Source organism: Motacilla alba, unplaced genomic scaffold, assembly GCF_015832195.1.
Source record: "Motacilla alba alba isolate MOTALB_02 unplaced genomic scaffold, Motacilla_alba_V1.0_pri HiC_scaffold_31, whole genome shotgun sequence".
In the NCBI taxonomy this organism is placed as follows: Eukaryota; Metazoa; Chordata; class Aves; order Passeriformes; family Motacillidae; genus Motacilla; species Motacilla alba.
Genome location: NW_024037405.1, coordinates 1,074,845 through 1,101,004, shown reverse-complemented (window position 1 = coordinate 1,101,004; position 26,160 = coordinate 1,074,845). Strand labels below are relative to the sequence as shown.

At 55.2% G+C, this 26,160-nt stretch overlaps 2 protein-coding genes across 2 annotated transcripts in view; one reads left to right on the top strand and one right to left on the bottom strand.

The window, feature by feature from the left end:
- The window catches only part of LOC119696487, a 1,710,157-nt gene that overhangs the window by 1,219,964 nt on the left and 464,033 nt on the right, over positions 1 to 26,160 (top strand). Inside the window, 1 exon segment of the mRNA XM_038126215.1 lies at positions 3,738 to 4,377. Within this exon segment, the coding sequence (XP_037982143.1) occupies positions 3,738 to 4,377 (640 nt within the window).
- The window catches only part of LOC119696488, a 1,499,846-nt gene that overhangs the window by 1,037,073 nt on the left and 436,613 nt on the right, over positions 1 to 26,160 (bottom strand).

Here is a 26,160-nt window from a genome sequence, read left to right as displayed (position 1 = left end):
AGGCATTTATTGTATTTGACATGAGCAAGCATTGTTTTAACCAAAGGTATGTGTGCTTACAGGTTGGATAGAACTACTGTCAATATGCTTTTGCTTTGTGTGATTGGTCAAAAACTTTTGAGTTGTAACACTGAGTTCTTGGTCTGCTGCCAGGGACGTGAGCTGCTGGCATCTTCCCATTGTCATAATGTTATAAATAAGAAGCTTGACTAGGCCAATATTCAAGCAGCAATCCATTTATTAATTAATGTGGTAAAGTATGAGCAAAACAGCGCTGGGTACAGTTTTCCCAGACAGAAAACAGAAGTTTTCCCAGACAGAAACAGAAGTTTTCCCTCCAGCTGCACACCGATGGTTGGGGCGTACAGATATTTATAGGGGTGCACATAAGCTTTTTTTAGCAGTTTCTATTCCCAATTTTTACGTCACAATTCTATACACTATTGTGAGTTAGTTTTTCTCAGGATGTACCCCAGAAAGGAGTATTCCCAGATGGTGGGGTCTGACTTCTGAAAGAAGAAAGAGGTCTTCCAGCTGGTGCGGTCCAGACTCCAGATGTGGGCCCACCTTTTAATTGCAAAGACTATAAATCTCCTAGCAGTGATGTCCAGCTTCCCTTGGTCGAAGCCATCAATCCTTGGGTTGATGTTCATCTTCCTTTCTCAAGCTGCTTTTTACTGTTTTGCTAAGGTGTTGAGATAAGCATGTTTCCTTTACATATATTCTAAACTTATATTTTCAAAGCTCCTTACTACAAGCAATATTCTAAAATTATACTTCAAAAGGTTATTATTGCAAAGCTGTTTAATGCTTAGCTACGTGCAGAAAGTTCCTGTCCAGCAGCAACATCCTTAAAGCTTTAATTCAGATGCTATAAAAGTTAATTGCAAACAAAGGATGCGTTCAAAGGCCTTCTTCCATGCTTTACTCCCTCAGTTATTTTTTAGAATTCATCCTCTAATTGTCCCATGATCAGTTTCCACACATATCACAATCACAAGCACACATGCTGCCTGTGTGTACCTGACACGAAACACAGCTTTGTATCTCACACAGTCTCTCCCAGCAGGGCCCCAGTCACTCCCACTTGCCCCAGTGTGTTCCCAGTTCCCCCAGCTCATTCCCACTCGCTCCCAGTCTGGTCCCAGTCACCACCCATATGGCCTCAGACACTCCCAGTATATCCCAGGTGCCCTGCACATGCTCGTAGTCATTGCCAGGCACTCCCAGTTATCTCAGCATGGTTCACTTGCCCCCAGTTTCTCCCAGTTCCTCTAATGATGTTCCCAGTTGGCTCCCAGCATGGGCCTGGTAGCTCCCAGTAACCCCCAGTCAGGGTCCAGTCAAACCCACTGTAATCCCAGTCTGACTGTAGCCACTCCCAGTGTCAGTCCAGTCCCTCCCAGTGTGATCCAAATGTGAGCCCAGTGTGCTCCCAGTCGCTGCCAGTATGAACCAGTTGTGCTCCACATGGTTCCAGTTGCTCTCTTGCACCCTCCCTTTTGTTCCAGTCAGTCCCAGTGTAGCCCAGTTCCCTGCAGCATGTTCCCAGTCAGTCCCAGTTTGTCCCAGTAGGATCCCATTTGCTGCCAAGCACTCCCAGTCAGCCTCAGTGTAGTGGCACTGACTGCCAGGATGATCCCAGTCAGCTCCAGCATGATCCCAGTTGATCCCAGTATAAGCCCAGTTGTTTCCAGTCACCCCCAGCATGCAGCCAGTCACTCCCAGTTGCTCCCAGTCACTCCCAGTTGCTCCTGGCATGATCCCAGTTGCTCACAGCTGTTCCCAGTAACTCTCAGCATAATCCCAGTCACTCCCAGTATATCCCATTTCCCCCTACTATGGTCTCAATTGCCCCCATAGGCTCCTGCTCACTCCCAGTATGATCCCAGTCTGATGTCACCGCAAACCCAGTCCAGTCCCAGTCACTCCCAGTATGATCTCAGTCTGATGTCAGCACAAACCCAGTCCAGTCCCAGTCACTCCCAGTATGATCCCAGTGTGATCCCAGTGCAGCCCAGTCCCTCGCAGTGCTGCCAGTGCTGGGGTCCCGCAGCCCTCTGTGCGTTCCCCGCTGCCGGAGGTGCCGAGAGGAGCCCCAAGGGCTGGCAGTGCCCGGGCAGGGTCCCCAGGCTGTGCCAGTTTGGATGTGCAGCGCCCAGTTTTCCCAGTTTGCCTCTCCTCTTGGCCGGGCCGGGTTCCCCCGCCCGCAGCGGCTGCGAGCAGCCGAGAGCCCCGCGCTGCCCGTGCCGAGCTGTGCCGGCTCCATCGCCACTCCTGGCGCGGCTGCGAGGGCTCCGGGAACGGGGCAGCGAGGGTGTGGCTGCTGCTGGGGAGGAGGAGGAGGAGGGAGGGAAGGGAGGGATGAAGGCGGAGAAGGAGGAGGGGTTAGGGAGGAGGACAAGGAGAAGGGATGCACGGGGAGGAGAGAAGAAGGAGGTCGGGATAAGACAGAGGAGGCGGAGGAGGGGGGACGGAAGAGGAGGAGCGGGAGGAAGAGGAGGGACAAAGGCGGATCAAAGAAAGCAGAAGGATCCACGCGGTCGAGCCCTGGGTGAATTCGCGGCCCCCAGCTGTGGGATCATCGCCCCCCATCCCGCAGGTGAGCGAGGAGGGGGAGCTCGGCCCAGATATCCCTGGGGGCCCCCGGGTTGGGTTTTTGGGGGATGTTTGGAGAATGCAGCAGTCCAAGGCTGAGCGGGAAAGGCCCCTTGGGGGGACATTGGGGGGTGCCGGTGGCGGCTGCCGGCAGAGGCAGCCTGGAGGAGCAGAGCCCTGTGTCCGCCAGGAGCCCAAAGTGGGGAGCCCAGAGAGGGGGGAGCGGCGCCATTGGCGGGAGCCTCAAGAGCCCGGAGAGGGGCAGGGGGGACTCCTTGGAGCCCCCGCAGCCCAAAGCAGAGAGTGAGGGGAGAAGGGAGCCCAAAAGGGAGCCCAGAAAGCCCCGGCATCCCTGCATGGGGAGAGCGGAGAGGGGGGAGCTTTTGGGATTGCTGGGACTGCCAGCAGCCTGGGGAGGGCGGGCACCCAGGAGAAGGGGGACCCCCAATCCAAGCGTCACCCCAGCAGCTGGGACAGGGGGAACCCCCGAACACCAGAGGGGAGGGAGCAGGGATGGGGAACTCCTGGGAGGCTTTTCTAGGGCTGAATCTTGGTGTGGGGGAGGTTTTTCTGGAGCCCAGATGGCCGGTGACTTGTAGAGCTGGACTTGGGCAGAGGGACCTTGAAACTCACCATGCTCATCCCTTGTTTTCCCCAAAGCAGGATTTCCCATTGCCAAGCCCTGGGAGGCTGTGAGGAAGAGGAAGATGCCCCGGGACACGCAGGCAGGTGAGGAGGAAGTCAGTGCCCCTTTGCCCCTGTGTCCTGCTCCATCTCCCAGCCCAGCACGGCCCCGGCTGCAGCACAGCCCCTGTGCCGGGGACGCCCTGGGGCATCTCCTTGCCCTTGCCTGTGGCCCGGAGGCAAATGCCATCCTCTGCTTGTCCTTCCTCCCCCAGAGCAGGAGCTGAGGCTGGAGAGCAGGGAGGACAAATCCCCGGGGCAGAAGCTCATGGCAGAGGCCGTTTGGAGCGGCTCCACGGCGCAGGAAGCCAACGGGGAGGAAAAGGCCCCGAGATGCCGCACGAGGAGGGGCTGCAAAGGCAGATGGCGGCGATCTGAGGGGGAAAGACCCAGCCTGGGCCGGGAAGGCGGCCGGAGATGGAGCCAGAGCTCGGAGCTGGTGCTCCCTGAGCAGCTCCATGATGGGGAGAAGCCCCACACGTGCCGGGAGTGTGGGAAGAGCTTCAGGTGGAACTCTGAGCTGATCCTGCACCAGAGGATCCACACTGGGGAGAGGCCCTACGAGTGTGATCAGTGCAGGAAGAGGTTTCAGACCAGCTCGAATCTCCTCAAGCACCAGCGCACGCACACAGAGGAGAGGCCCTTCCGCTGCCCTGACTGCGGGCAGGGCTTCAGGCACAACTGCAGTCTTGTCCTGCACCGGCGCATCCACACTGGGGAGAGGCCCCATGAGTGTGGGGAGTGTGGGAAGAGCTTCAGGCACAGCTCCAGCCTGATCCTGCACCAGAGGACCCACACTGGGGAGAGCCCCTACGAGTGTGATCAATGCAGGAAGAGGTTTCGGATCAGCTCCCATCTCCTCCAGCACTATCAGAGTCACACAGAGGAGAGGCCCTTCTGCTGCCCCGACTGCGGGAAGGGATTCAGGCAAAACTGCAACCTCATCAGGCACCGGCGCATCCACACCGGGGAGAGGCCCTACGAGTGTCCCCAGTGTGGGAAGAGCTTCTCACAGCGCTCTGCCTTGACCCGACACCAACGGAGGCACCGGTAAGGGAAGCCCTGCGAGTGCCCCGAGTGCGGGAAGAGCTTCGTGCGCTGCTCCAGCTCCATCCCCCGCTGGAGGAGCCACGCTGGGCACAGCCCTGGTGACCCACATTCCCTGTGATCCATGCTGGGAACACACCTGCCTGCTTCTCCTCTTGGTTTGGCCTTAATTTCTTTCTCTTCTCCATCTCTGCCCTCCAAAAGCCAAGAGGGATGGATCAGTCACCTCAAAACCACTGAAATCCCTCTGAAGACAACTGAATTTTAACCCATGAAGGCTCAGTCCCACCTCAAGTTGCTTCTTCCCTCCTCAAAAAACCTCAATCCCACACCAAACTCACTCCATTCCACAGCCACCAGGGTGGGATGGGGTTGGGAGGGGATTGGGAGCAGTGGGATCCCAGTTTGGAGCAGGGGTGGGGATTGTGTGGGGCTGGCTGGGTGGGATGGGTTTGACAGCAAATAAAACTTTGAGAGTTTCTGATTTCTGTCCCGTTCATTCTCAGTCAGCTCTGTTTGCAGAGTGCCGCCTTCTCAGCTGATGAAATTCCTGTAAAAATCCCATTCTTTAAATCATCCAACCCAAACAATCCAAAAACCAATATCCAAATAAAACCACACACCCACAATTATTTATTTAAATAATTTTTTTTTTAGAGTACTCAAGGTTGTTGGTAAAGCTTAGTGGTTTGGATAAAATGTATGAGAAATTATAGTGGTGTTTGGTTTTGTGTTTAGTGTATTTGTGATATGAATTATTTTACTAGGGTGTGTTAGATTATATGTTTGGTTTTTTTAATATTTTTTCCAAAGTATATTGGTTATGGATTTAAAACTTTCAAAGCGTATTTCTTGTTATTTAATTTGTTTCTTTAGATGTATTGGTACTGTTACAGTAATAGTTGTTGTTTTGGCTTGAATCATTATTGGAGTCTTGTAAGGAAGAGTTGAAATTATTATATTTCATTTTTTTCTAGTTTATTTCATTCTAAGTATAATTTATTTAATTAAAATGTTATTGTAATTTGTTGAGAGGATAGGAAGGAAGTTCAAGGGCTGTGAACTGGAATTCCAGACCCTGGGAGTGTGTGCAGGACCACCCAGAGTGGGATCAAACATGGGATGGGATCAGATATGGGCTGGGGGCACATGGGATGGGACCGAACAGATCAGGACGGCACAGACTGGGATAAACTGGGTTGGGATTGTATGGACTGGGATGGCACAGCCTGGGATGGCACGAACTGGGATGGCACGGGCTGGGATCAGTGGGACTGGGAAAAAGCATTGGCTGCCGTTGGCTCCTTTGGCTCCCATCCACGGTGGTTTATTTGCCCAATTATCCAATCAAAAAAAACCAAACAAAATTAAATGTAACAGCAATTTAATTAAGTAGTTTAGTATATATAAAATTGAATACACTCCAAATATTGACAATATGATGTGGTTAAAATTAGGGATAATTTGGTTCTGATAATAGCGCAGAAGCACACAAAACAAAACAGCAATAACCGCGCGGGGTACGGAGCGCAGGGCTTTTGGACCCCCGCCACCTCACCTACGAGCCTGCCGAGCCAAAATCCCCCTTTTCATGCGCTTTGTCATCACCATCTCCTCCCATTTTCCATGTGTCACATCTGTGTCACCACCCTCATCATCACCTTTACCACGCAAGCTCCACCATCCTTTTAGGGGGTCGCACACTCTTTGGGGTCGTCTTGGAGGAAGGGCTCTCTTCTTCCTCGTGTCCTTCATTTCCCCTTTTGGGGTACACACGCGCACCAAGTGTGAGCCAAAGCTGGTGTAATATAAGCCAATATTATGTTCCAGTGTTAAAGCAATAAATCTCATATAATTAACATTTTCCTGGTGTCCAAACCGATTCTCCTCTCTTCCAGATAAATTTAGTAATAGTTATCTCTTGCTTCTTCCTGCTCTGAGCATCTGCAGGAAAAGGGGGGACCCCTCCTCCCCCTTCCTTTCTTGGCATTTACCTTTGAACTGTTTTATTATTTCCAAATATGTATTACTGTATCAATATTGATTACTGTTTCAATTTTGTCAGCAGCAATCACACCTATTTTTCACATTGCTAAATACGTACAGATTTTTTTATATAAATATAAAATTAGGTAATAAAACTGAAACAACCATTATTACAAATAAGAAATAAATACAATAAATATATTTCATTAAAATGCTAAAAATAAATAATAAAATACATTAATTTTTTTCTATTTTGTGATGTAAGTCCCAGGTGGATGATGTCAGACATGGTGAGGCTGGGGATGAGGAGCAGGTTGTCCAAACAGGGTCAGCCTCCATGGGTCTCATTCTTCTCTGTGCCCAGACCTCCTAAGGAGGCATTCAGCATGAAGATCACTCACGGAAAGCTTCAGTTACCTTTTCTCTGAACTGAAAAATTAAAAAAAAATACTTCTGTGATTAAAAAGGTAAAAATCATGAGGTGCACTTTGAAATCTTCCTCCTGAACAGAACTCCAAACTGACTCCAATCACCGCACAAGCCCTGGAGCCTTGAAGACAATGGAAGGGAGACAAAGAGCCCCCGAGGGCTTTCTGTATTTTCATGGTCCCCACGGTGGATTTGGGGCTGGGTCCAGGAGCCTCAGGCACTGAGAGAAGGCTGAAGAAGCTGCTCAAGGAGTCAGCAGCAGAACCCCAAGGCCCTTGGAGCACCCCTGGGCCCCAGGGAGGGCAGGGAGTGCCAAAGGCTCCCCAGGGACTGGTGGGAGCAGATCCTCGAGGCCAGGACTGCAGGGAGCCCAAGGCTGTGAGCAGGGAACTGCAAAGCTGAGCAGGGCCTGGGCTGGCTGGGGGAAGCAGAAAGGCCAAGCCCTGAGCCCAGCCTGGGCCAGCAGGGCCTGTCCCTCACGGGGGGCTCGGGGCTGCTCGTGGGGCAGGGGATGTGAGGGGCAGCAAGGACAAATGTCACAAACCTGTGTGACACTGCAGATCCTCATGGACCCCAGGGGCCAGTGTGACACTGTGGAAGTTGTGGAACCAAGGGATCATTGTGGCACTGTTGGGCCCATGGAACCCAGGGGCCAGTGTGACACTGTGGAAGTTGTGGAACCAAGGGATCATTGTGGCACTGTTGGGCCCATGGAACCCAGGGGCCAGTGTGGCACTGTGGAAGTTGTGGAACCAAGGGATCATTGTGGCACTGTTGGGCCCATGGAACCCAGGGGCCAGTGGGGCACTGTGGAAGTTGTGGAACCAAGGGATCATTGTGGCACTGTTGGGCCCATGGAACCCAGGGGCCAGTGTGGCACTGTGGGGCCTCATGGACACAAGAGGCCATTGTGAGCCTGCGGGGCTGTAACACCCATGAACACTGAAATGCTGGGGGTAACCAAAGGTTCTTGACTTGTGTTTGGTGCACAGGAGAAACACCAACCAGGTATTCTCAACATGGACAGATGCAAAGAATATTCTTGGTAGGAAGGGACCCACGAGGATCATCAAGTCCAGCTCTCGAGTGAATGGCCCACACAGGGACTGAACCCACAGCCTCGGTGACACCAGCACCATGCTCTGACCAACTGAGCTAAGAGGTCAAAATGACACAAGATTTTACTGGCAAAATATAGACAATCAAGGAACTTTAGCAATAGGATTTAATACAACATCCACTTCTATGGAGGCCCAGGGGCCTGCAATTCGTGTTTCAATCCCCCAGCCATGGAGGGCTAGCATGAAGTGAAACCACAAACCCCAGAGTGAGGGTGAAAAAGATGCCTCTCCCATAGGTCTTTGCAAACACTTGTAGATTTCTGTAAGGTAATGACAGTCCAGTGGCCCCTTGGCCTGATTACCTGAGTTGAGCCTTTATCTCCCATATCCGGTTAACCCCTGGAATGTTCTCTTCTCCCCATGCTCTCATTGGCCCCATTTTGGTGCATTCCCCCGCCCCCGTTGCCCTGTTGGTTGACCCTGCCCTTATTCCTGCCTCTGCACCATTTTCTCCTGTATCCATTGGGCTCTGCCCTTCGGCTCACTGTTGTCTTTGTCCCTGAACCCTCTTCAGCACCGTACCCCACTCCTGTCTCTCCATAAACCCAGTTGCTGGAGATCACATGAAGACCCATCCCTGCCTCTTCCCGTCAGCATCATTTTTAGTAGCAGGCTCTGGGCTTGGAAACGCAGGACACTCCAGGAACATTGGCAGCTCCTGTGCTGCTACACACTTCAACAGAAAATACTTTCCATAGCATTAACTTCATTAACACAGCCCATCTAACCTGGAAACCTTTAAACCCTTAAGATGTGAAGTTACCCAAAAGCGCTCCAGGTAAAAAGGATTTAAAGGTGAAGAAAGAAAGAGAGACAGGAAGACAGAAGAGATACAGAAAGACACAGGTTTGGCTGTAACTGCCAGGGGTGCAGCGCAGGCGAGCCACAAACCCCAAACCAAGGCAGGGCCCAGGCCACGGGCTGAGCGCGGCTGCGCCCGGGACTCTATGGGCCCGCCCCTTAGGCAGGACTGCTGGCTGCTTGGCCAATCAGAGTCAGGGCTGGTACCAACCCTGGTGTGTGATTGGTTGGCCGATTGCCCAATCAGAGCTGGGTTAACCAGCCCATGGGGTGGAATTGATTGGCCAATGAGAGCTGGGTTAGCACTGCCCCTGCAGTGTGATTGACAGCTCTGCCAATCAGAGATGGTTAGCACCGCCCCTGCAGTGTGATTGACAGCTCTGCCAATCAGAGATGGTTAGCACCGCCCCTGCAGTGTGATTGACAGCTCTGCCAATCAGAGATGGTTAGCACCGCCCCTGCAGTGTGATTGACAGCTCTGCCAATCAGAGATGGTTAGCACCGCCCCTGCAGTGTGATTGACAGCTCTGCCAATTAGAGATGGTTAGCACCGCCCCTGCAGTGTGATTGACAGCTCTGCCAGGCCAGGGCCGGGGGCGGGGCTCTGCCCACCACAAACCAAGGCCTGATGCACCCCGGCCCCACACGGGCATGGCGAGCATCCCAAGGTGTCTGGGGACATGGATCTCATCTGGCCTCTGACAGCCACCACGGTGACACTGGGGAACCTCATGGAGCCATGGGCCAGTTGTGACAATGCGGGTCCAAGGACACCGTGATGACACTGGGAACCTCATGGAACCAAGGGGCCATTGTGACACTGTGGTGCCTCATGGAATCAAGGAGACCATTGTGACACTCGGGGGCCCCAAGGAACCAAGGGTCCATGGTTACCCTGGGGAGCCCGTCGTGTCACGGAGGAGCCATTGTGACACAGCGAGGGCACATGGAGCCAAGGGGCCATTGTGACACATCAGGGCTTTGTGGAACCATGAAACCATGGTGACATTGCAAGGCCTCATGGAAGCCCAGAGCCGTTGTGACAGTACAGAAGCAAGGGGAACATTGTGACACTCCAGGGCCTCATGGAACCAAGGAGACCACTGGGGCACCGTGCGGCTCCACAAATCCAAGGGAGCATGGAACAGGTCTGTCTGTCTGGACCTCCTGGGGCCCAGGAGTGCTCTGGCTGACCTTGGCATGTCGAGGGCTGCTTCTCATCTGCCCCTGAAGCACTGGGGCTCTGGGCTTTCCTTCCAATGGGAGAGAACTGTCCTGCTCCTCCAGGGGCCCATGCCAAAACTGGGATTCCTTCTCCAAATTTCTTTACAGGCAAAGATTGTTCCCAGACCAAAGCTGCCAGGACTGACAGGTCTGGCTGGCCATGGCTTCCTGAGGGCTGGCCCTCATCTGCCTCTGAAACCCTGGGGCTCTGGGCTTTCCTTCCTAATAAAAAGAACTCTCCTTCCAGTCCAGGCACCCACAGCTAAATCTGAGATTCCACTTCTAAAATGCCCAATGACCATGGCCAAAACTCCGTACATCCAAGGATTGCTCCCAAGGGAAAGCTGCCAGGACAGACAGGTCTGGCTGCCCTTGGCCTGCTGGGGGCTGCCTCTCCCCTGCTGCCCAAACACTGGGGCTCGGTGCTTTCCTTCCTATGGAAAAGAACCGTCCTTCTTATCTATGCAGAAACCACCGAAATTGGGGTTCCACCTCCCAAATTCCCTATATCCAAGGGTTGCTGCCAGGCAAAATCGGCCAGTACCGTCAAGGCTGGCTGGCCTTGGCCTCTGGTGGCTGCCCCTGTGACACTGGGGCTGGGTTCTTTCCTTCCCATGGAGATCCCTGTGACACTGTGGGGACCTCCTGGAACCAAGGGGATCCTTGTGGCACCTCTGGAGCCCATGGAATCAAGGGGATCCCTGTGGCACCTCTGGAGCCCATGGAGCCCAGGGGATCCTTGTGGCACCTCTGGAGCCCATGGAACCAAGGGGATCCCTGTGGCACCTCTGGAGCCCATGGAACCAAGGGGCCATGGTGACACAGCGGGGCTTCATGGACCCAGAGACCAGTATGGCTCTGTGGGGCCTGATGGAACCATGGAGACCATTCCCACCCTTCAGGGCCTCGTGTCACCAAGGGGCCATTATGACACCTCAGGGCCTCATGGCAGCAAGGGACCATTGGGACACTGTAGGGCCCCATGGAGCCCAGGGAAGATGGACCAGGTCTGGCTGGCTTGGCCTCCCAGGGGCCACCTGACAGGTCTGGCTGATCTTGGGATGTCAAGGGCTGCCTCTCATCAGCTCCTGGAGCACTGGGGCTCTGTGCTTTCCTTGCTATGGGAACGAGCTGTCACTTATTTCAGATGCCCATTGCCAAACTTGGTATTCTCCCTAAAAAGTTTCCTATTTGCAAGGGTATCTCATAGAACAAAAACCTGCCAGCTCTGGCTGGCCTTGGCCTCTGGTGGTCACCTCTCATCTGTTCCTGAAACAGAGGGTCTCTGTCCCTTCATTCCTATGGAAGAAAAACCAGCCTTCTTGTCCAGGGACCATGACCAAAATTATAATATGACCTCCCAAATTCTGTCTATCCAAGGATTGCTCCCAGACAAAAGTAGCCAGGACAGACAGGTTGGGCTGGCCCTGTCCTCTCGTGATTTTCTTAGACAATGAGCTGAATGGTTTCATTTGGAAACACCTTGGAGAGGGCCCAGAGAAATTCTGACGTGGGGTTTTGAGGCCTTGGGCACATGAGCACTACATATGGACAATGGAGCTCTGCGCTCTGTGCTGTTCTGGTGGTTTTGCATCATGGAAGTGATGATCTAAGAGAAGCAGTTTCCTCTGTTTCTGAAAAAAAAACAATCAGTAATTAGCTTTGACAATTGACAGTCTGTTAAACCACTATGGAATCTGTACACGGCTCTGTGAAGACACGCGTTAAAGACGAGAAGGCCTGGGAGGGTCTCTTTCCCTTCCAGACAGCAGAGAGGTAACAAGGCCGGCCCGGCCCCCATCTCAGCCAGGGCAGCCCAGGCAGCTCCTGCCGTGGGGCCGAGCCCCTTCCCAGGGAGCCCCCAGGCCCCATCGGCTGCCGGGCAGGGGAGGGGAGGCCGCGGGGCCGAGGCCGGGCCGGGCCCTGGCTGTGGTTGTGAACACCTGGGCACTCCTGAGCCCTGCCCCACCACCAGCCCGGGCTGAGCCAGGATCCACAAGCCCCAGGAGCAGCCCCGGGCCGAGCCAGGATCCGCGGGCCCCAGGAGCAGCCCCGGGCCGGGCCAGGATCCGCCGGGCCCCAGGAGCAGCCCCGGGCCGGGCCAGGATCCGCCGGGCCCCAGGAGCAGCCCCGGGCCGGGCCGGCTCGGCCAAGGTTCTGCTGTCATTGGGGTTCACCCGCAACCCCCGGGCAGGGGCAGGAGAAGCCATCGGCCCCCGGCCGTGCTGCTGCTGAGTTCTGGCCGGGCTGCTGAGATCCTGGCCCTCTCCCCAGCGCGGCCCATCCTGACACAGCCCCAGCGCTGCCGCTGCAGAAACCTCCATGGTAAAACAGCTCCGGCTGCACGTACCGAGCCCGGCCGGGGTCACGTAACCATCTGCAGGCCCCGGGCAAGTGTATTCTAGTGAGTTCACTGGTAATTAGCCAGCACTGAACCCACCACGCTAATTGATGCATTGGCCACAAAACCTCAAAGTGGTGAACCAAAACCACTACAGAAACCTTCCTGATGAACTGCATGAGAGCAGAGGGAAATCAAGGCAGAGCCATGGTTTGTTAGAACTTGCTTGATCCTAATGAGCCCCGTGCTGTATTTGGAGCTGAGCCCTGGAGCCTCGGGGCCTGAGAGGAGATTGCACAAACCTTTCCAGGAGCCAAAGGCAGAAGGAACACCCAACGTGTCTCCAGGTATCAATGGGTCCCGCTGAGGTCCATCCCCAACACAGGCTCCTCATGGACTCCTTGGAGGAGAGAATTGGAGGCCAGGAGTGCACAAAACCCTCTCAGAGACTCAGTGTAGAAAGGAAATTCCAAAGTACCTCAAAGTATTAATGAGCCCCACAGAGTGTCAGTACAAAGCTCTCAAGGGACTCCTTAAAGCAGATAATTGGGGCCATGATTGCAGGAACCTCTAACAGAGTCTGTATCAAAAGGGAAACACCAAGTACCTTAAAAACCTGGAGTACCTTGAAGCATTAATGAGCCCCACTGAGTGCTGCTACTGATAAAGACTCTCAGGGGACTAATTACAGCAGATAATTGCAGGCCATGATTGCCAGTGCCTCAGGCCAAGGTGTCTCCTGCCAGCCCTTGGTGGCACAGAGCCTGCTGTGCCCCAGGGCACCAAGACTTGGCTTCTCTTTGTCCTCACCTGTCATCACTGCCTGCAGTTCTCTGCTCTGCCTGGGGCCTGGGGACACTTTCTCAGTCGTGCCCCTCAGTGGGGCCCATTAAAAGGAAAAGAAACTTTGGAGTTGGATTCTGACTGAATTCTTGAGAGGTTTCTTCAGCTCCATCTCAGGGACTGCTGTTCAGGGCCTGAGCACAAAGCCCCAGAGGGTGATTGAAGTCCTGGTGCTGTGTCTGTGCTGCTGGGCTGGGCCGGGCTCCTGGCCCAGAGGCAGCTCCTGGCAAGGGCAGCGCTGCAGAGAGACAGCTCTGGCCAGGAGCAGCTCCTGGGCACAGCCCAGCAGGGCTGGGGCACTGCCTGCAGCCAGCCCGGGCACAGCACAGGGGCACAGAGGGGTTAAACTCAGCCTGGGCTGGCAGCACAGAGCAGAGCTCACTGAGGGCTCCCTGGAGCAGAAATCATCCCAGGTTTGAAACAGTCATTGCCCGGCCGTGGGAAGAGAAGCTGCAGCTCCTGCAGGGATCTCCCGGAGCTGGCACATCCCACAGCTTTCAGGAGCTTTCAGGAGGACTCTCAGAGCTGCTCCAGGGCAGGGATGTGGCCCTGGGGCCGGGCTGGCTTTCCCTGCTGCCCCAGCCCAGGCACAGCCCAAGGCAGCTCCTGCTGCCAGGCTCTGCTGCAGGGCTGAGCAGCCGCGGGTGCAGCCAGGGGTGCCCAGGGCTGTGCTGCAGAGCAGGCTCCTGCAGCCCAGGGCGCTGAGCTGGGGCAGGGACTCTGCTGCCTGCCAGGGACAGCTCTCAGCCGGCCCGGGGAGCTGCTGCCAGCGCTGGGGAGAAGCTCTGGGGGGAAGGAGCCACCCTGAGCAGGGCAGGTGCTGCTGCTGAGAGGGGCTGGGTGGGGCAGGGCTGCTCCCAGCTCCAGACCAGCCTGGACACAGCTCCGGAGGACACTTCCCAAAGAAGGTAAGCCTGGCATTGCTGGAAAGATCAGGAGCTTTCCTGAGACTCTTTTCAATTTCCTACTTGGAGCAGGGTGGGAAGGTTGGGGTGATGACAAAACGATTTTTGCTTTTTATACAATTTTCATATATTCATAGCTCTGTAAGCTATTGTTATATAGTTATAGATCTCCTTAATGAACTCTAGTATGTTTTCTACCTCTTCTCTTAGATTTTAGAACAATAAGCTGACTGTCTAAACACAGTCATGAAATACTGTATAGTCTTACTGTCAGGAAGAGGACCCAAAAGAACATTCTGGTTTTCAATCAGCATCTGAGCAGTCACAAGAAAAAGTGGGGCAAAGAAGCCCTTGGACCTACTCCAAGGGGTTGATCCAGGGGTGGGCTACTGGGGCAACCAAATCTCCCATTGGATGTTTCTGTAAGATTAATCAACCTTGAAACCAGGGGCCGGGTGTGCCCCATCGCCACTGGGACACGTGGAAGCTTCCAGTCTGGAAGCCTCTAGTCTGGTTTTTCCTTTACTGTTCTAACACTGTTGCAAGGGGTTTTTTCTCTTTTGATTACAGGCAAGAGGAGAATGAGAGAGGTAGACCCGGAGGTGTAATCAGACACTCACGGAACGTTCTGAGTTGAAAGGGACACACGGGATCATCCAGGTCATGTTTGAACATTTACTGAAACTCCTGATCTGTAACTTTGGGTGGTCAGTCTCTGCTGGGAGCCTCCCAAAGGGCCCTCAGCCCCTCCTCAGCCCTGGACAGCAGCAGCCTCACCTTTGCAGGGCCCAGCAGGGCTCTGCTGAGCTGCCCTTGCCCACCTGCAGCCAGAGCCTGCCCCAGGCAGGGCCCTGCACACAGGCAGGGTTCTGCAGGGCCGGGCCAGGGCACCCAGGCTGGGATGGGCTCTGTGAGCGCTGGCAGGGACAAGGCTGCTCTCAGGAGGGAATGTCCAGGCCCAGGGAGGTGCTCAGGGAAGGAGAGGGGGCTGAAGAGAGCAGTGCTGGGGCAGGAGGGCACTGTTGGTGTGTGGGAGGTGCTGGGCACAGCTGGGCACGGGAACACTGTCCTGAGTGCCCGGCTGTCTCTGCCCTGCCCTCTCAGGCACAGCCCCACAACATCTTCTCTTGTTTCTGCACGCCCCTGGTATTGTCACTGTGATCTGGTGCTCTCAGGGGGGCTCTGGCATTTGCAGCAGCTGAGTCAGGCACTGCCCTTGGCATTCCTGCCAGGCAGGGGTGTCCATGGGAATGGGGTGCCAAGCTTCCCTGGCACCTGTGGGGCTGAGGGCAAAGCAGTCCATGGGAAGGGGGAATGAGCTGAGCCCCCTCGCTGAGATCCCATCACGGGCACAGCCGGGGATCTCCTTGCTGTGCCCTGCCAAGCTCTGAGCTGCCCTCCTGGCTGCAAACCTGTGCCAGAGCCTCTGGGAGTTCCCTGGATGTCCCACGGGGAAGGGCAGAGCTGCCACAGCTGAGGAAATGCTGCTGGGTTTGCCGAGGGAGCCGTGAGTGTCCTTGGCACAAGGGGGTGCTGAGACCTTGCCCAGAGACCTTTAGGGAGGGTGAGACATTCAGGGATCCCTGTGCTCCGGGCAGGGTCTGGTTTATCCCAGGCTGACCCGGGAGTGTGGCTGTGCTCTGATTGCAGCCAAAGGTGCAAAGCCAGGGCAGCTGGGAACAAGCCCATCAGCCCCTGACCTTCCCTGAGCCACAGGGAATCCTTTGCCTCTCTCATCTCTCAGTGGCAAACTCTGAGTGAGGCAGAAATGCTGGGGATTTCTGACCTCAGAGAGACAGGAATGATGAGAGGGTAGGAAAATTCCTTAAACCAGCTCCTGCCATCCTTTAGGCTTGGGAGTGAAAATGCTACCAAGCCCTTCTGCGGTAGGAGTGATTCCCCAGACAAATCCTGAATATCCAGCCTTGTCCCTCTGCCACAGGGACACAAACCCAGGGCAGCGGGGCAGGGATGGCTCCTCGAGAGCCCCCCATGCACAGGCCTGGCTGCTCCTGGCACACTCAGCCAGCACATCTGGAGCTCAGGCAGGGCCTGGGTGAAGGTTTTCCCAGAGCAGGAACAAGGCTGGGTGAGTCCCAGCGGGACAGTCTGCAGGGAATGGCCCGGGCTTGGCTCAAAGCAGCCTCTCCTGACTTGTCACTGTCCCTTATCCATGAACAGGTCCCCATGTGCAGCCTCAGAAAATGTCCAACAGCAGCTCCATCAGCCACTTCCTCCTGCTGGCATTGGCAGACAGGCGGCAGCTGCAGCTGCTGCACTTCTGCCTCTTGCTGGGCATCTCCCTGGCTGCCCTCCTGGGCAACGGCCTCACCATCAGCGCCGGAGCCTGCGGCCAGCACCTGCACACGCCCATGTTCTTCTTCCTGCTCAACCTGGCCCTCAGCGACCTGGGCTCCATCTGCACCACTGTCCCCAAAGCCATGCACAATTCCCTCTGGGACACCAGGAGCATCTCCTACTCAGGATGTGCTGCTCAGCTCTTTTTCTTTCTGTTCTTCATCTCAGCAGAGCTTTCCCTCCTGACCATCCTGTGCTACAACCGCTACGTGTCCATCTGCAAAGCCCTGCACTACGGGACCCTCCTGGGCAGCAGAGCTTGTGCCCACATGGCAGCAGCTGCCTGGGCCAGTGCCTTTCTCAATGCTCTGCTGCACACGGCCAATACATTTTCCCTGCCCCTGTGCCAGGGCAATGCCCTGGGCCAGTTCTTCTGTGAAATCCCCCCGATCCTCAAGCTCTCCTGCTCCAAATCCCACCTCAGGAAACTTGGGCTCATTGCACTTAGCTCCAGTTTAGGTTTTGGCTGTTTTGTGTTCATTGTTTTCTCCTATGTGCAGATCTTCGGGGCCGTGCTGAGGATCCCCTCTGAGCAGGGACGGCACAAAGCCTTTTCCACCTGCCTCCCTCACCTGGCCGTGCTCTCCCTCTTTGTCAGCACTGCTATATTATACTGCCTGAAGCCTGCCTCCATCTCCTCCCCCTCCCTGGATCTGGCCCTGTCAGTTCTGTACTCGGTGCTGCCTCCAGCCCTGAACGCCCTCATCTACAGCCTGAGGAACCAGGAGCTCAGGGCTGCAGTGTGGACACTGATGACTGGATGCTTTCAGGAACATTAAACTGCTGGCCAAGTTCTGCAAACACTTGTAATAAAAGTCATCTTTGATACTTCTTGTTGGTTTCATTTTGGAGACTCTTTTTATGTGTTTTACTTTTACAATATAGTCCACAAAGAAATGTCATTGTTTGTGCCATTATTCATTTTCTCTCCACCTTCCCTGTGGCCACAGATTGTGTCAGTGAGGGGCTGCGCTCTTGGTGGCCTTAAATAAATGAAAGGATCTCCCAGCAAACTTTTCTGCAGCGATGCCCTTTTGTTGCCCTCTCTGGAGCTGCAGCAGCAATGTCTGTGTGCAGAGCTGGGGGCAGATCAGTGCTGGCCCAGCAGCTGTGCCCAGCAGCAGCAGCAGCACTTGGTGTTGCCAGCGCTGCTGCCGTGCCCTGCCCCGCTGCCCTGGTGGCCCTGGTGCTGCTGCAGGGCCTGAGTGCTCTCGGGGCCGGGCACAGTGCTGGGGTGGCAGTGCCGGGGCTGCAGCAGGGACAGGCCATGGGCACTGCTGGGGCAGCGCTGACGCCTCAGGCCAGGGCCTGGGGGCTCCAGGCTCCTTGCCCAGGCTCTCTCAAGAACACGGCCAGGCCAAGGCTGAGCACAGAAAAGCCCCATGAGCAGCCCCAGGGTGGCCGTGGGCAGGCTGGGGGCAAACAGCATGGCTGGGGCTCTGCAAGGGCCCTGGGGCAGACAGGAAGGAGCAGCAGAGCAGGGGCTGATCCATCCCCAGTGTGCTGGACAGCCCAGGGCAGCGTCCCAGAGCGTCCTCATGGAGCTGCCAAAGGCACCACAGGCCAGGGGGCACATCTGGGCTGCTGTGTCTGGCTGTGGGGCTCCCTGTTCTGGGCATTGAGGAGGGGCTGCAGAGGCTCTGCAGGACTGACAGGATGGGCTTTGGGCCTGGGAGGAGAAGCTGAGGGACCTGGGCTGCTGGAGGCTCAGGGCTCATCCTGCAACTGCTGCAAGGCTGGTTTCAGAGAATCACAGAATCAGCAAGGGTGGAGAAGACCTTGGATAGCCTCAAGCCCAACCTGTGCCCTGACACTGCCTTGTCTCCCTGAGCCTCCTCTTCTCCAGGATAAACAACCCCAGCTCCCTCAGCTGCTCCTCACAGGACTTGTGCTCCAGACCCCTCACCAGCCTTGCTGCCCTTCTCTGGACACGCTCCAGCCCCTCCATGTCCTTCCTAAATTGGGGGGCCCAGAACTGGACACAGCACTCGAGGTGCTGCCCAACCTGTGCTGAGCACAGGGGAAGAATCAGTGCCCTGCTGCTGCTGGCCACACCATTCCTGATCCAGGCCAGGAGCCATTGGCCTTCTTGGCCCCCTGGGCACACTGCTGGCTCATGTCCAGCCTGCTGTCCCTCTGTCCCTGCAGCTCCCTTTCTGCCTGGCTGCTCTCCAGCCACTCTGTCCCCAGCCTGAGGCACTGCAGGGGTTGTTGTGGCCAAAGTGCAGGACCTGGCACTTGGACTTGTTAAACCTCACCTTGTTGGATCTGGCCCCTGGGTCCAGCCTGTCCAGGGCCCTGTGCAGAGCCCTCCTACCCTCCAGCAGATCAACATTCCCAGAACTCTTGGTGTCACCACGGTTCCTTGAGGCCCCAGAGTGCCACAATGGTCTCCATGATGCCATGAGGCCTTCCAGTGTCACGAGGTCCCTCTGGCTCCACGGGACCCCTTGGTGTCACAAAGTCCCTTGGATCCTTGGGCCCCGCAGTGTCACAATGGCGCCGTGGTCCCCCAAGGCCCTGCAGTGTCACAGTGGATCCTTGGTTCCAGGAGGTCTGGCAGTGCAGCAATGCTCTCCTTGGTTCCACAGTGTCACAATGGCCTCTTGGTCCCAAGGGGCACCCCGCTGTCAAAATTGTTTCCTTCATTCAACAAGTGCCTGCATTGTCCCAATGGCCTCTTGGCTGTACAGGGTACCCCCATTGTCACAGTGGTCTTTGTGTTCCACGAGGCCCCAGAGAGTAACACTGGCCTCTTGGGTCAGGGCAGTGTCATTTGGTCTTGTTAAACCTCACCTTGTTGGATTTGGCCCCTGGGTCCAGCCTGTCCAGGGCCCTGTGCAGAGCCCTCCTACCCTCCAGCAGATCCACACTCACACCCAGCTTGGTGTCATCTGCAAATTTGACGATGCTGGACTCAGTCCCCTCATCCAGATCATCAGTGCAGACACTGCAATCCACGCTGGCTGGCTCTGATCCCTCGGCCATCCTGCAGGTGCCCTGGGATGGCACTCAAGGTGATCTGTTCCATTTCCTTGCCAGGCACCCAGGTCAGGCTGACAGGCCCGGAGTTCCCTAGATCCTCCTTCCAGCCCTTCTTGGGGTTGGGGTCACACTGGCACCTCCAGTCCTCTGGGACCTCCCCAGTGAGCCAGGACTGATGGTAAATGATGGAGAGCAGCTTGGGGAGCTCATCCACCAGCTCCCTCATCCCCTAGCATGGATCCCATCCCATCCCATACACCTGTGAGTATCTGAGAGGCTCAGCAGGTCACCAGCTGCTTCCTCCTGGATTCCAGGAGCTGTTCTGCCCCCTGTGCCCATCTGCCAGCTCTGGAGAACCCTTGTCCTGAGGACAACCTGTCTTCTTGTTGAAAATTGAGACAAACAAGGTCTAAAGTAGCTTAGCCTTTTCTTATCTTTAGTTCCTGTTCTCTGTGTAGAAGCTGAGCTTGTGACCCCTTTATCTTTAGTTATACTCTCCACTGCATCCAATAAAGAATAGAGATTCTCCTTCTCCCTCCTCTTGCTATAATTTTATAATAAAAACACTTTTTTTTTTTTTTTTTCCCTTACAGAAGCAGCCAGGTTAAGTTCTAACTGAGCTTTCACCTCTCTAATTTTCTTGCTGCATAGCCTAACGACATCCTTAAACACTTCCTGAGTTGCCGGTCCTTTTTTCCTCTGAGTTCCCACAAAAGCTGCACGGGCTGCCAGGACAGTCATTTTCCTCCCCAGCTTATCTTTTGGCACACTGGGACAGGCTGCTCCTTCCTCCTTAAGATTACTTTCTTGAAACGTGTTCATCCTTCCTGGACCCCTTTCTTTTTAAGGGATGTTTCCCTTAAAAATATCAGTACCTGATTCAGTACTCCCCAAATCAGCATCCTAACTAGGCCAAAGTCTGCCCTTCCTAATTCCAGTGTAGATTTGTTGCTGCCCTCTGCAGAGCTTCCTGCCCTCCAGCACAGCCACACTCCCATCCAGCTTGGCATCACCTGGGAACTGACTGAGGGTGCCCTCTATCCCCTTGTCCAGATCAGCAGTAAAGAGATTGAAATGACTGGGCCCCAGTCCCGAGCCCTGGGGACAGCCCTGGATGTGACTCCATTCCTCAGCTGCTCTGAGTGCCAGGGGTTGGATGGGGGAAATGGTGGGGTGGGGGTAGGGACAGAGTCTGATTGATTGTCAGCCATGGAGGCTCTTGATTTTCATATCAAATCAGGCTGCATTAGGAGGTATTTGGATTCAGTGTCCATTGGAGATTGCACATATCCATGGATTAACAGGAAGAAAAACCTAAACAGGACCTAAACATGTTTTCTCACTGTCTTTTAAAATATGATATATTCAGTTTGAATACTCTTCAAGCCTCTGGAGCAGTAAAATTCAGCAGCAGCCTCCAAGATGCTGAGGATGTCAGCAGCCCCCACTGAGGCCATCCCTGCCCAGAGCCCGTGGGGGAATGGGCAGCCAAGGAGAGCGTTCCTGGGGCTGGGGCAGCACAACTCAGAGGCACCAGCGGCTCCAGCTGGGAAATGGAGTGTGGAATGTGGCTGTGAAAGCCCTGCCTGGGCTGTGCCAAGCAGGACAGACAAGCCCTGACTCCCATCCCCCCAAGCAATTCTCTCAACAAGGCATTTGCAAGGAATTACAATTATTTGTGCCCTCTGAGTTGGATGTACTGGAGAAATACAGAGAGATTCTCAGGAGAAATACAGAGAGATTCTCTACAAGAGATTCTCAGGAACTCAAAACAACCACGCAGACCTTACTGGGAACAGTAGAAAATCAACAAAAACTTTGGCAAAACGTTTAATACGACATTCAATCAACAAAAACCACTTCTCAAAGCATTAACTTGGCCCATTCAACTTCAGAAACTCTAAGCCTGTTCAATTTCAATTTTAAGTTAATCAAAATTTGCAAAGGGACATAAATAGAAGAAGTAGACACAAAAGGAGAGAAAGACAAATAAGATACAGAGAAGCACCTGCACTGGGATTCCAGTGTTGTTCAGGTAGAAATTCCAAGAGGAGGTAGGGTCAAGATGTGTGCTTGCTGTGTGGCCAGCCTTCAATACCCCTTGGTTTTCCTGGGCCCTTCCCCCAGGTGGGACTTGGGGTCATTTGGTCCCTCAGGAGCTGGGCTGGGGGCTCTAGAGGTGGCTGTGGAGCATTGCCTGTGCTGTGCCAGGGACTGGCAGCCACTGCTGGGCTGGCAGAGAGGCTCTGGGGGCATTGGGGTTACAGGGCAGGGCAGGGCTGGACCTGCCCCTTCCTGCCCCCAACACAAAATGTTTCCAGCCAACAATCTCCTCCAGTCTCACAACAGGCAATGCTGAAGGTGGAACCCGAATTTGGCCATGGGCACCTGGAGAAGAAGGACAGTTCTTTTCCATAGGAAGGAAAGCACAGAGCCCCAAGGTTTGGAAGGCAGGGGAGAGCCTCACTAGGCCTAGGCCAGCCAGACTTGTCACTAATAGCAGATTTTGTCTGGGAGCAGTCTTTGGATATAGGGAATTTTGGAGGTGGACGCCCCATCTCAGCCATGCGTGCCTGGAGAAGCAGGACAGTTCTTTCCCATAGGAAGGAAAGCACTGAGCCTTCCCCAGGGTTTTGGGGACAGATGAGAGGTGACCCTTGTGAAACCACTGCCAGACAGACTTGTCCTGGAATATTGCTATGGGAACAATCCCTGGATATAAGGGAATTTGGGCTGTGAAATCCCAATTCTGGCCATGGGTGCCTGGAGGAGGAGGACAGTTCTTTTATATAGGAAGGAAAGCATGTGGAGCCCCAGTGTTTCAGCAGCAGATGAGAAGAGACCCTCCACATGCCATGGTCAGCTGGACCAGTCAGGTGGCCCCCGGGAGGCCAAACCAGCCAGACTTAGCCTGTGTTCCCTTAGTTTTATGAGGCCCTGAAGTATCACAATGGTGCCTTGGTTCCAGGAGCCCTTGCAGTGTCACAATGGTGTCCATGGCTCCCCAGGCCCCACAATGTCCTGTGACTGCTCTGTTCCATGACCCCTGCAATGTCACAATGCACCTTTGGACCCTGGGGGTTTGCAGTGTCACAATGGTCTCCTTTGGCTCCACGGTGTCACAATGGACCATTGATGACACGAGGCCTCTCTGTGTCACCCTGGAGCTTTGGTTCCATGCAGCCCTGCAGGGTCACAATGAACCCTTGGCTCAATGGGATTCCGCAACGTCACCATGGCCCCGAGGTTCCATGCAGCCCTGCAGGGCCACAATGGTCTCCTTTGGCTCCACAGTGTCAGGATGGAGAACTAATGACATGAGGCCCCACAGTGTCACCATGGACCTTTGGTACCATGCAGCCCTGCAGTGTCACCAAGGCCTCTTGGTTTCACAAGGCCCCACAGTATCACAATAGTCCTCTTGGTTCTGTGGGGACCCCCAGGGTCACAAAGGTCTCACTGGTTCCATGAGGCCTCACAGTGTCACAGTGCTTTGCCTATTCCATGGGGCCTCACAGTGTCACAATGGTCTCCATGATTCCATGAGTCCCCTCAGTGCCACAATGGTCTCCTTGATTCCATGGTGCCTCACAGTGCCACAATGGTACCTTGGTTGTTCCATGAGGCTCTGAAGTGTCCTAATGGTGTCTCCATGGTTCCATGCGGCCTTGCAATGTCACAATGGACCTTTGGCACCATGGGGTCCCACAGTGTCACAATAGCCCCTTGGGCCCATGACACCCCAAAGTGCCATCATGGTCTCCACGGTTCCACGAGGCCCCGCGGTGTCACAATGGAGCCTTGACTTGATGGGGCCTCTCAGTGTCACAATGATCCCTACATTCCATGGAGCCACACAGCGTCAGTACAGTGCCCTTGGTTCCATGAGGCCCAGCAATGTCCCAGTGCTCTCCATGATTCCATGAGACCCCGCAGTGTCCCAGTGCTCCCTTGGTCTCACAGGGCCCCGCAGTGTCACAGTGCTCCCTTGGTCTCACAGGGCCCCGCAGTGTCACAGTGCTCCCTTGGTCTCACAGGGCCCCGCAGTGTCACAGTGCTCCCTTGGTCTCACAGGGCCCCGCAGTGTCACAGTGCTCCCTTGGTTCCATGGCCCTGTGCTGCTGCATTCCCCCCTCCCCTTCTCAGGCCGCCCTGCCAGCTGAGAAATGCTCCTTGGGGCTCGGCCTCGGCCATCAGCCCCTGGGCTCAGCTCCTCTGCAGCTCATCACAAACACTGGCTGCCCCAGGCACTGCTGCTGCCCAGCCAGCTCCTGGTTTCTCTAGGAGCAGCCCTGGGAACTGGTTTTGTTCCCTCAGTGGCACAAGGTCTCTGTTCTCCCACTGCCAAAGAAAGCTGCTGATGCCAAGGGCGGCCAGGATGAAGCATTGCTGGCACTGAAGCCCCTCTCCTGGGGCCCTGCAAACAGCTCCAAAAGGAGCCCCTGGGAGCTCTCCTGGGCCAGCGACTCCCTCGGAGTGGGGCCTCTCCCAGCCGGGAACTCTCCCGTTTGCTGCACTCGCGGATCCCCGAACAACGAGGGAGCCTGGGCCGATCTCCCCACTCCTCCAGGCTCAAGCCTTCGCCCCCTGGGGAGATGCCAAAGCCTCCACAGGGAGCATTTCCCTGCCGTGCACTGACTCTGTGTGCCTGTGTGCACACACGAGTGCCTGTGCTGGGCAAATGTGGCAGAAACGCTGCTCTCGGAGGGGCTTGAGTGCCTTGCAGAGCTGAGTCAGTCAGGCCTGTAGGTAAGTCAGGAGGTCCAAGCTAAGTTAAATGCTGCTGAGAGTTGTTCTCTTGCTAAATTGTTCAGTTCAATAGAAGTGGTAAGCTAAGTTGAATAGTGTAAAGTGTTATTGCACTGTTAGATCATTGAGTTGTAGCTTGTAAGTTAGGTTAAATCCTGTTAAATGCAGTTCTTTTGCTAAACTGAGAAGGATCAGTTCAGGTCAAGGTATAAGTTAGGTCCTGTTAAGTTTGAGCTCTGTTCAACTTTTGGGCCGTATTCCTTTTATCCTTGCCCTCACCGTCCTTGTGTCACACACACACACACATACACACACACACACACACACACACACACAGAGAGGGGCAGTTCTGGGTTCATTTCTGGGTGGATTGCCTGGATTTTGTTTGGTTTTGTTGCTGCTTTGTTTCCTTGGTGTGCCTGAAGTGTCCAGTCAGGAGCAGAGGGACTCTTGACAAGGAACTTGGTCGTGCTGGCGCTTAATATTAAATCTGGTTTTTGCTAAACCCTTGCTGGGGATTTTTTAATGGCTCTCCAGCCCTCGTTGGTAACAGGGTGAAGGAGCCCTGGCCCAGGCTCTGGCCCTGGGGGACACGGGGACGCTGCCAGGGGGTCCCTGTCCCCATGCCCCAGCCCCCGCGTCACCGTGTCAGGCTCTGGGGTCGATCTCTTGGAACATCCTCTGGGGGACGCTGCGGGGGGACCCGGGGGGACAGGGGACCCCGCTGTGCACGAGCAGCGTTGGACTGCTCTGGGGGAGCTGTGAGGGGGGACCGGGGTGGAGTGACCTCCCCAGTGACCTCACACAGCCCCTGTGATGTCACACAGCCACCTGTGATGTCACACAGCCCTAGCGATGTCACACAGCCGCAGCGATGTCACACAGCCCTAGCGATGTCACACAGCCCCAGCGATGTCACACAGCCCCAGCGATGTCACACAGCCACCTGTGATGTCACAGGCTACCTGTGATTTCATACAAACTCATGTGATGTCACACAACCACTCTATTATGTCACACAGCCTCCATGTGATGTCATTCAGCTGCTATGTGATGTCACAGAGCAGCTTTGTGATGTCACAGAGCCACCCTGTGATTTCACAGCCTTCTCTGCGATGTCACAGCCTTCTCTGTGACATCACACAGCTGCTCTGTGATGTCATACTCTATGTCACAACGCACATTGTGATGTCACAGAACCACCTTTGATGATGTCACAGCTAGCTCTGTGATGTCGCAGCCCCCTCAGTGATGTCACACAGCCCATCTGTGCTGTCACACGGCCCCTTTCTGACAGCACAGCTGCTCTGGGGCTCTGGGACACAGCCCCAGAGGTGCGGCTGTGCCCCAGCCTCCTCGGGGACATGCCACGGCCCCTGGCAGTGCTGAGCCCTGTGAGCTGTGCCTGTGCCCTGCCCGTGTCCCCGAGCTGCCCTGGCAGTGCCCCAGCCCTGCTGGGCTGTGCCCAGGAGCTGCTCCTGGCCAGAGCTGTCTCTCTGCAGCGCTGCCCTTGCCAGGGCAGATGTCAGTGGGCATCAGATGCCAATGGGCATCTGAAAAGAGGCATGGTTCTTTCCCATAGCAAGGAAATCACGGAGCCCCAGTGCTCCAGGAGCTGATGAGAGGCAGCCCTTGACATCCCAAGATCAGCCAGACCTGTCAGGTGGCCCCTGGGAGGCCAAGCCAGCCAGACCTGGTCCATCTTCCCTGGCTTCCATGGGGCCCCACAGTGTCCCAATGGTCCCTTGCTGCCATGAGGCCCTGAGGTGTCATAATGGCCCCTTGGTGACTCGAGGCCCTGAAGGGTGGGAATGGTCTCCATGGTTCCATCAGGCCCCACAGAGCCATACTGGTCTCCGGGTCCATGAAGCCCCGCTGTGTCACCATGGCCCCTTGGCTCCACGGGCTCCAGAGGTGCCACAAGGATCCCCTTGGCTCCATGGGCTCCAGAGGTGCCACAAGGATCCCCTTGGCTCCATGGGCTCCAGAGGTGCCACAAGGAGCCCCTTGGTTCCATGAGGTCCCCACAGTGTCACAGGGATCTCCATGGGAAGGAAAGAACCCAGCCCCAGTGTCGCAGGGGCAGCCA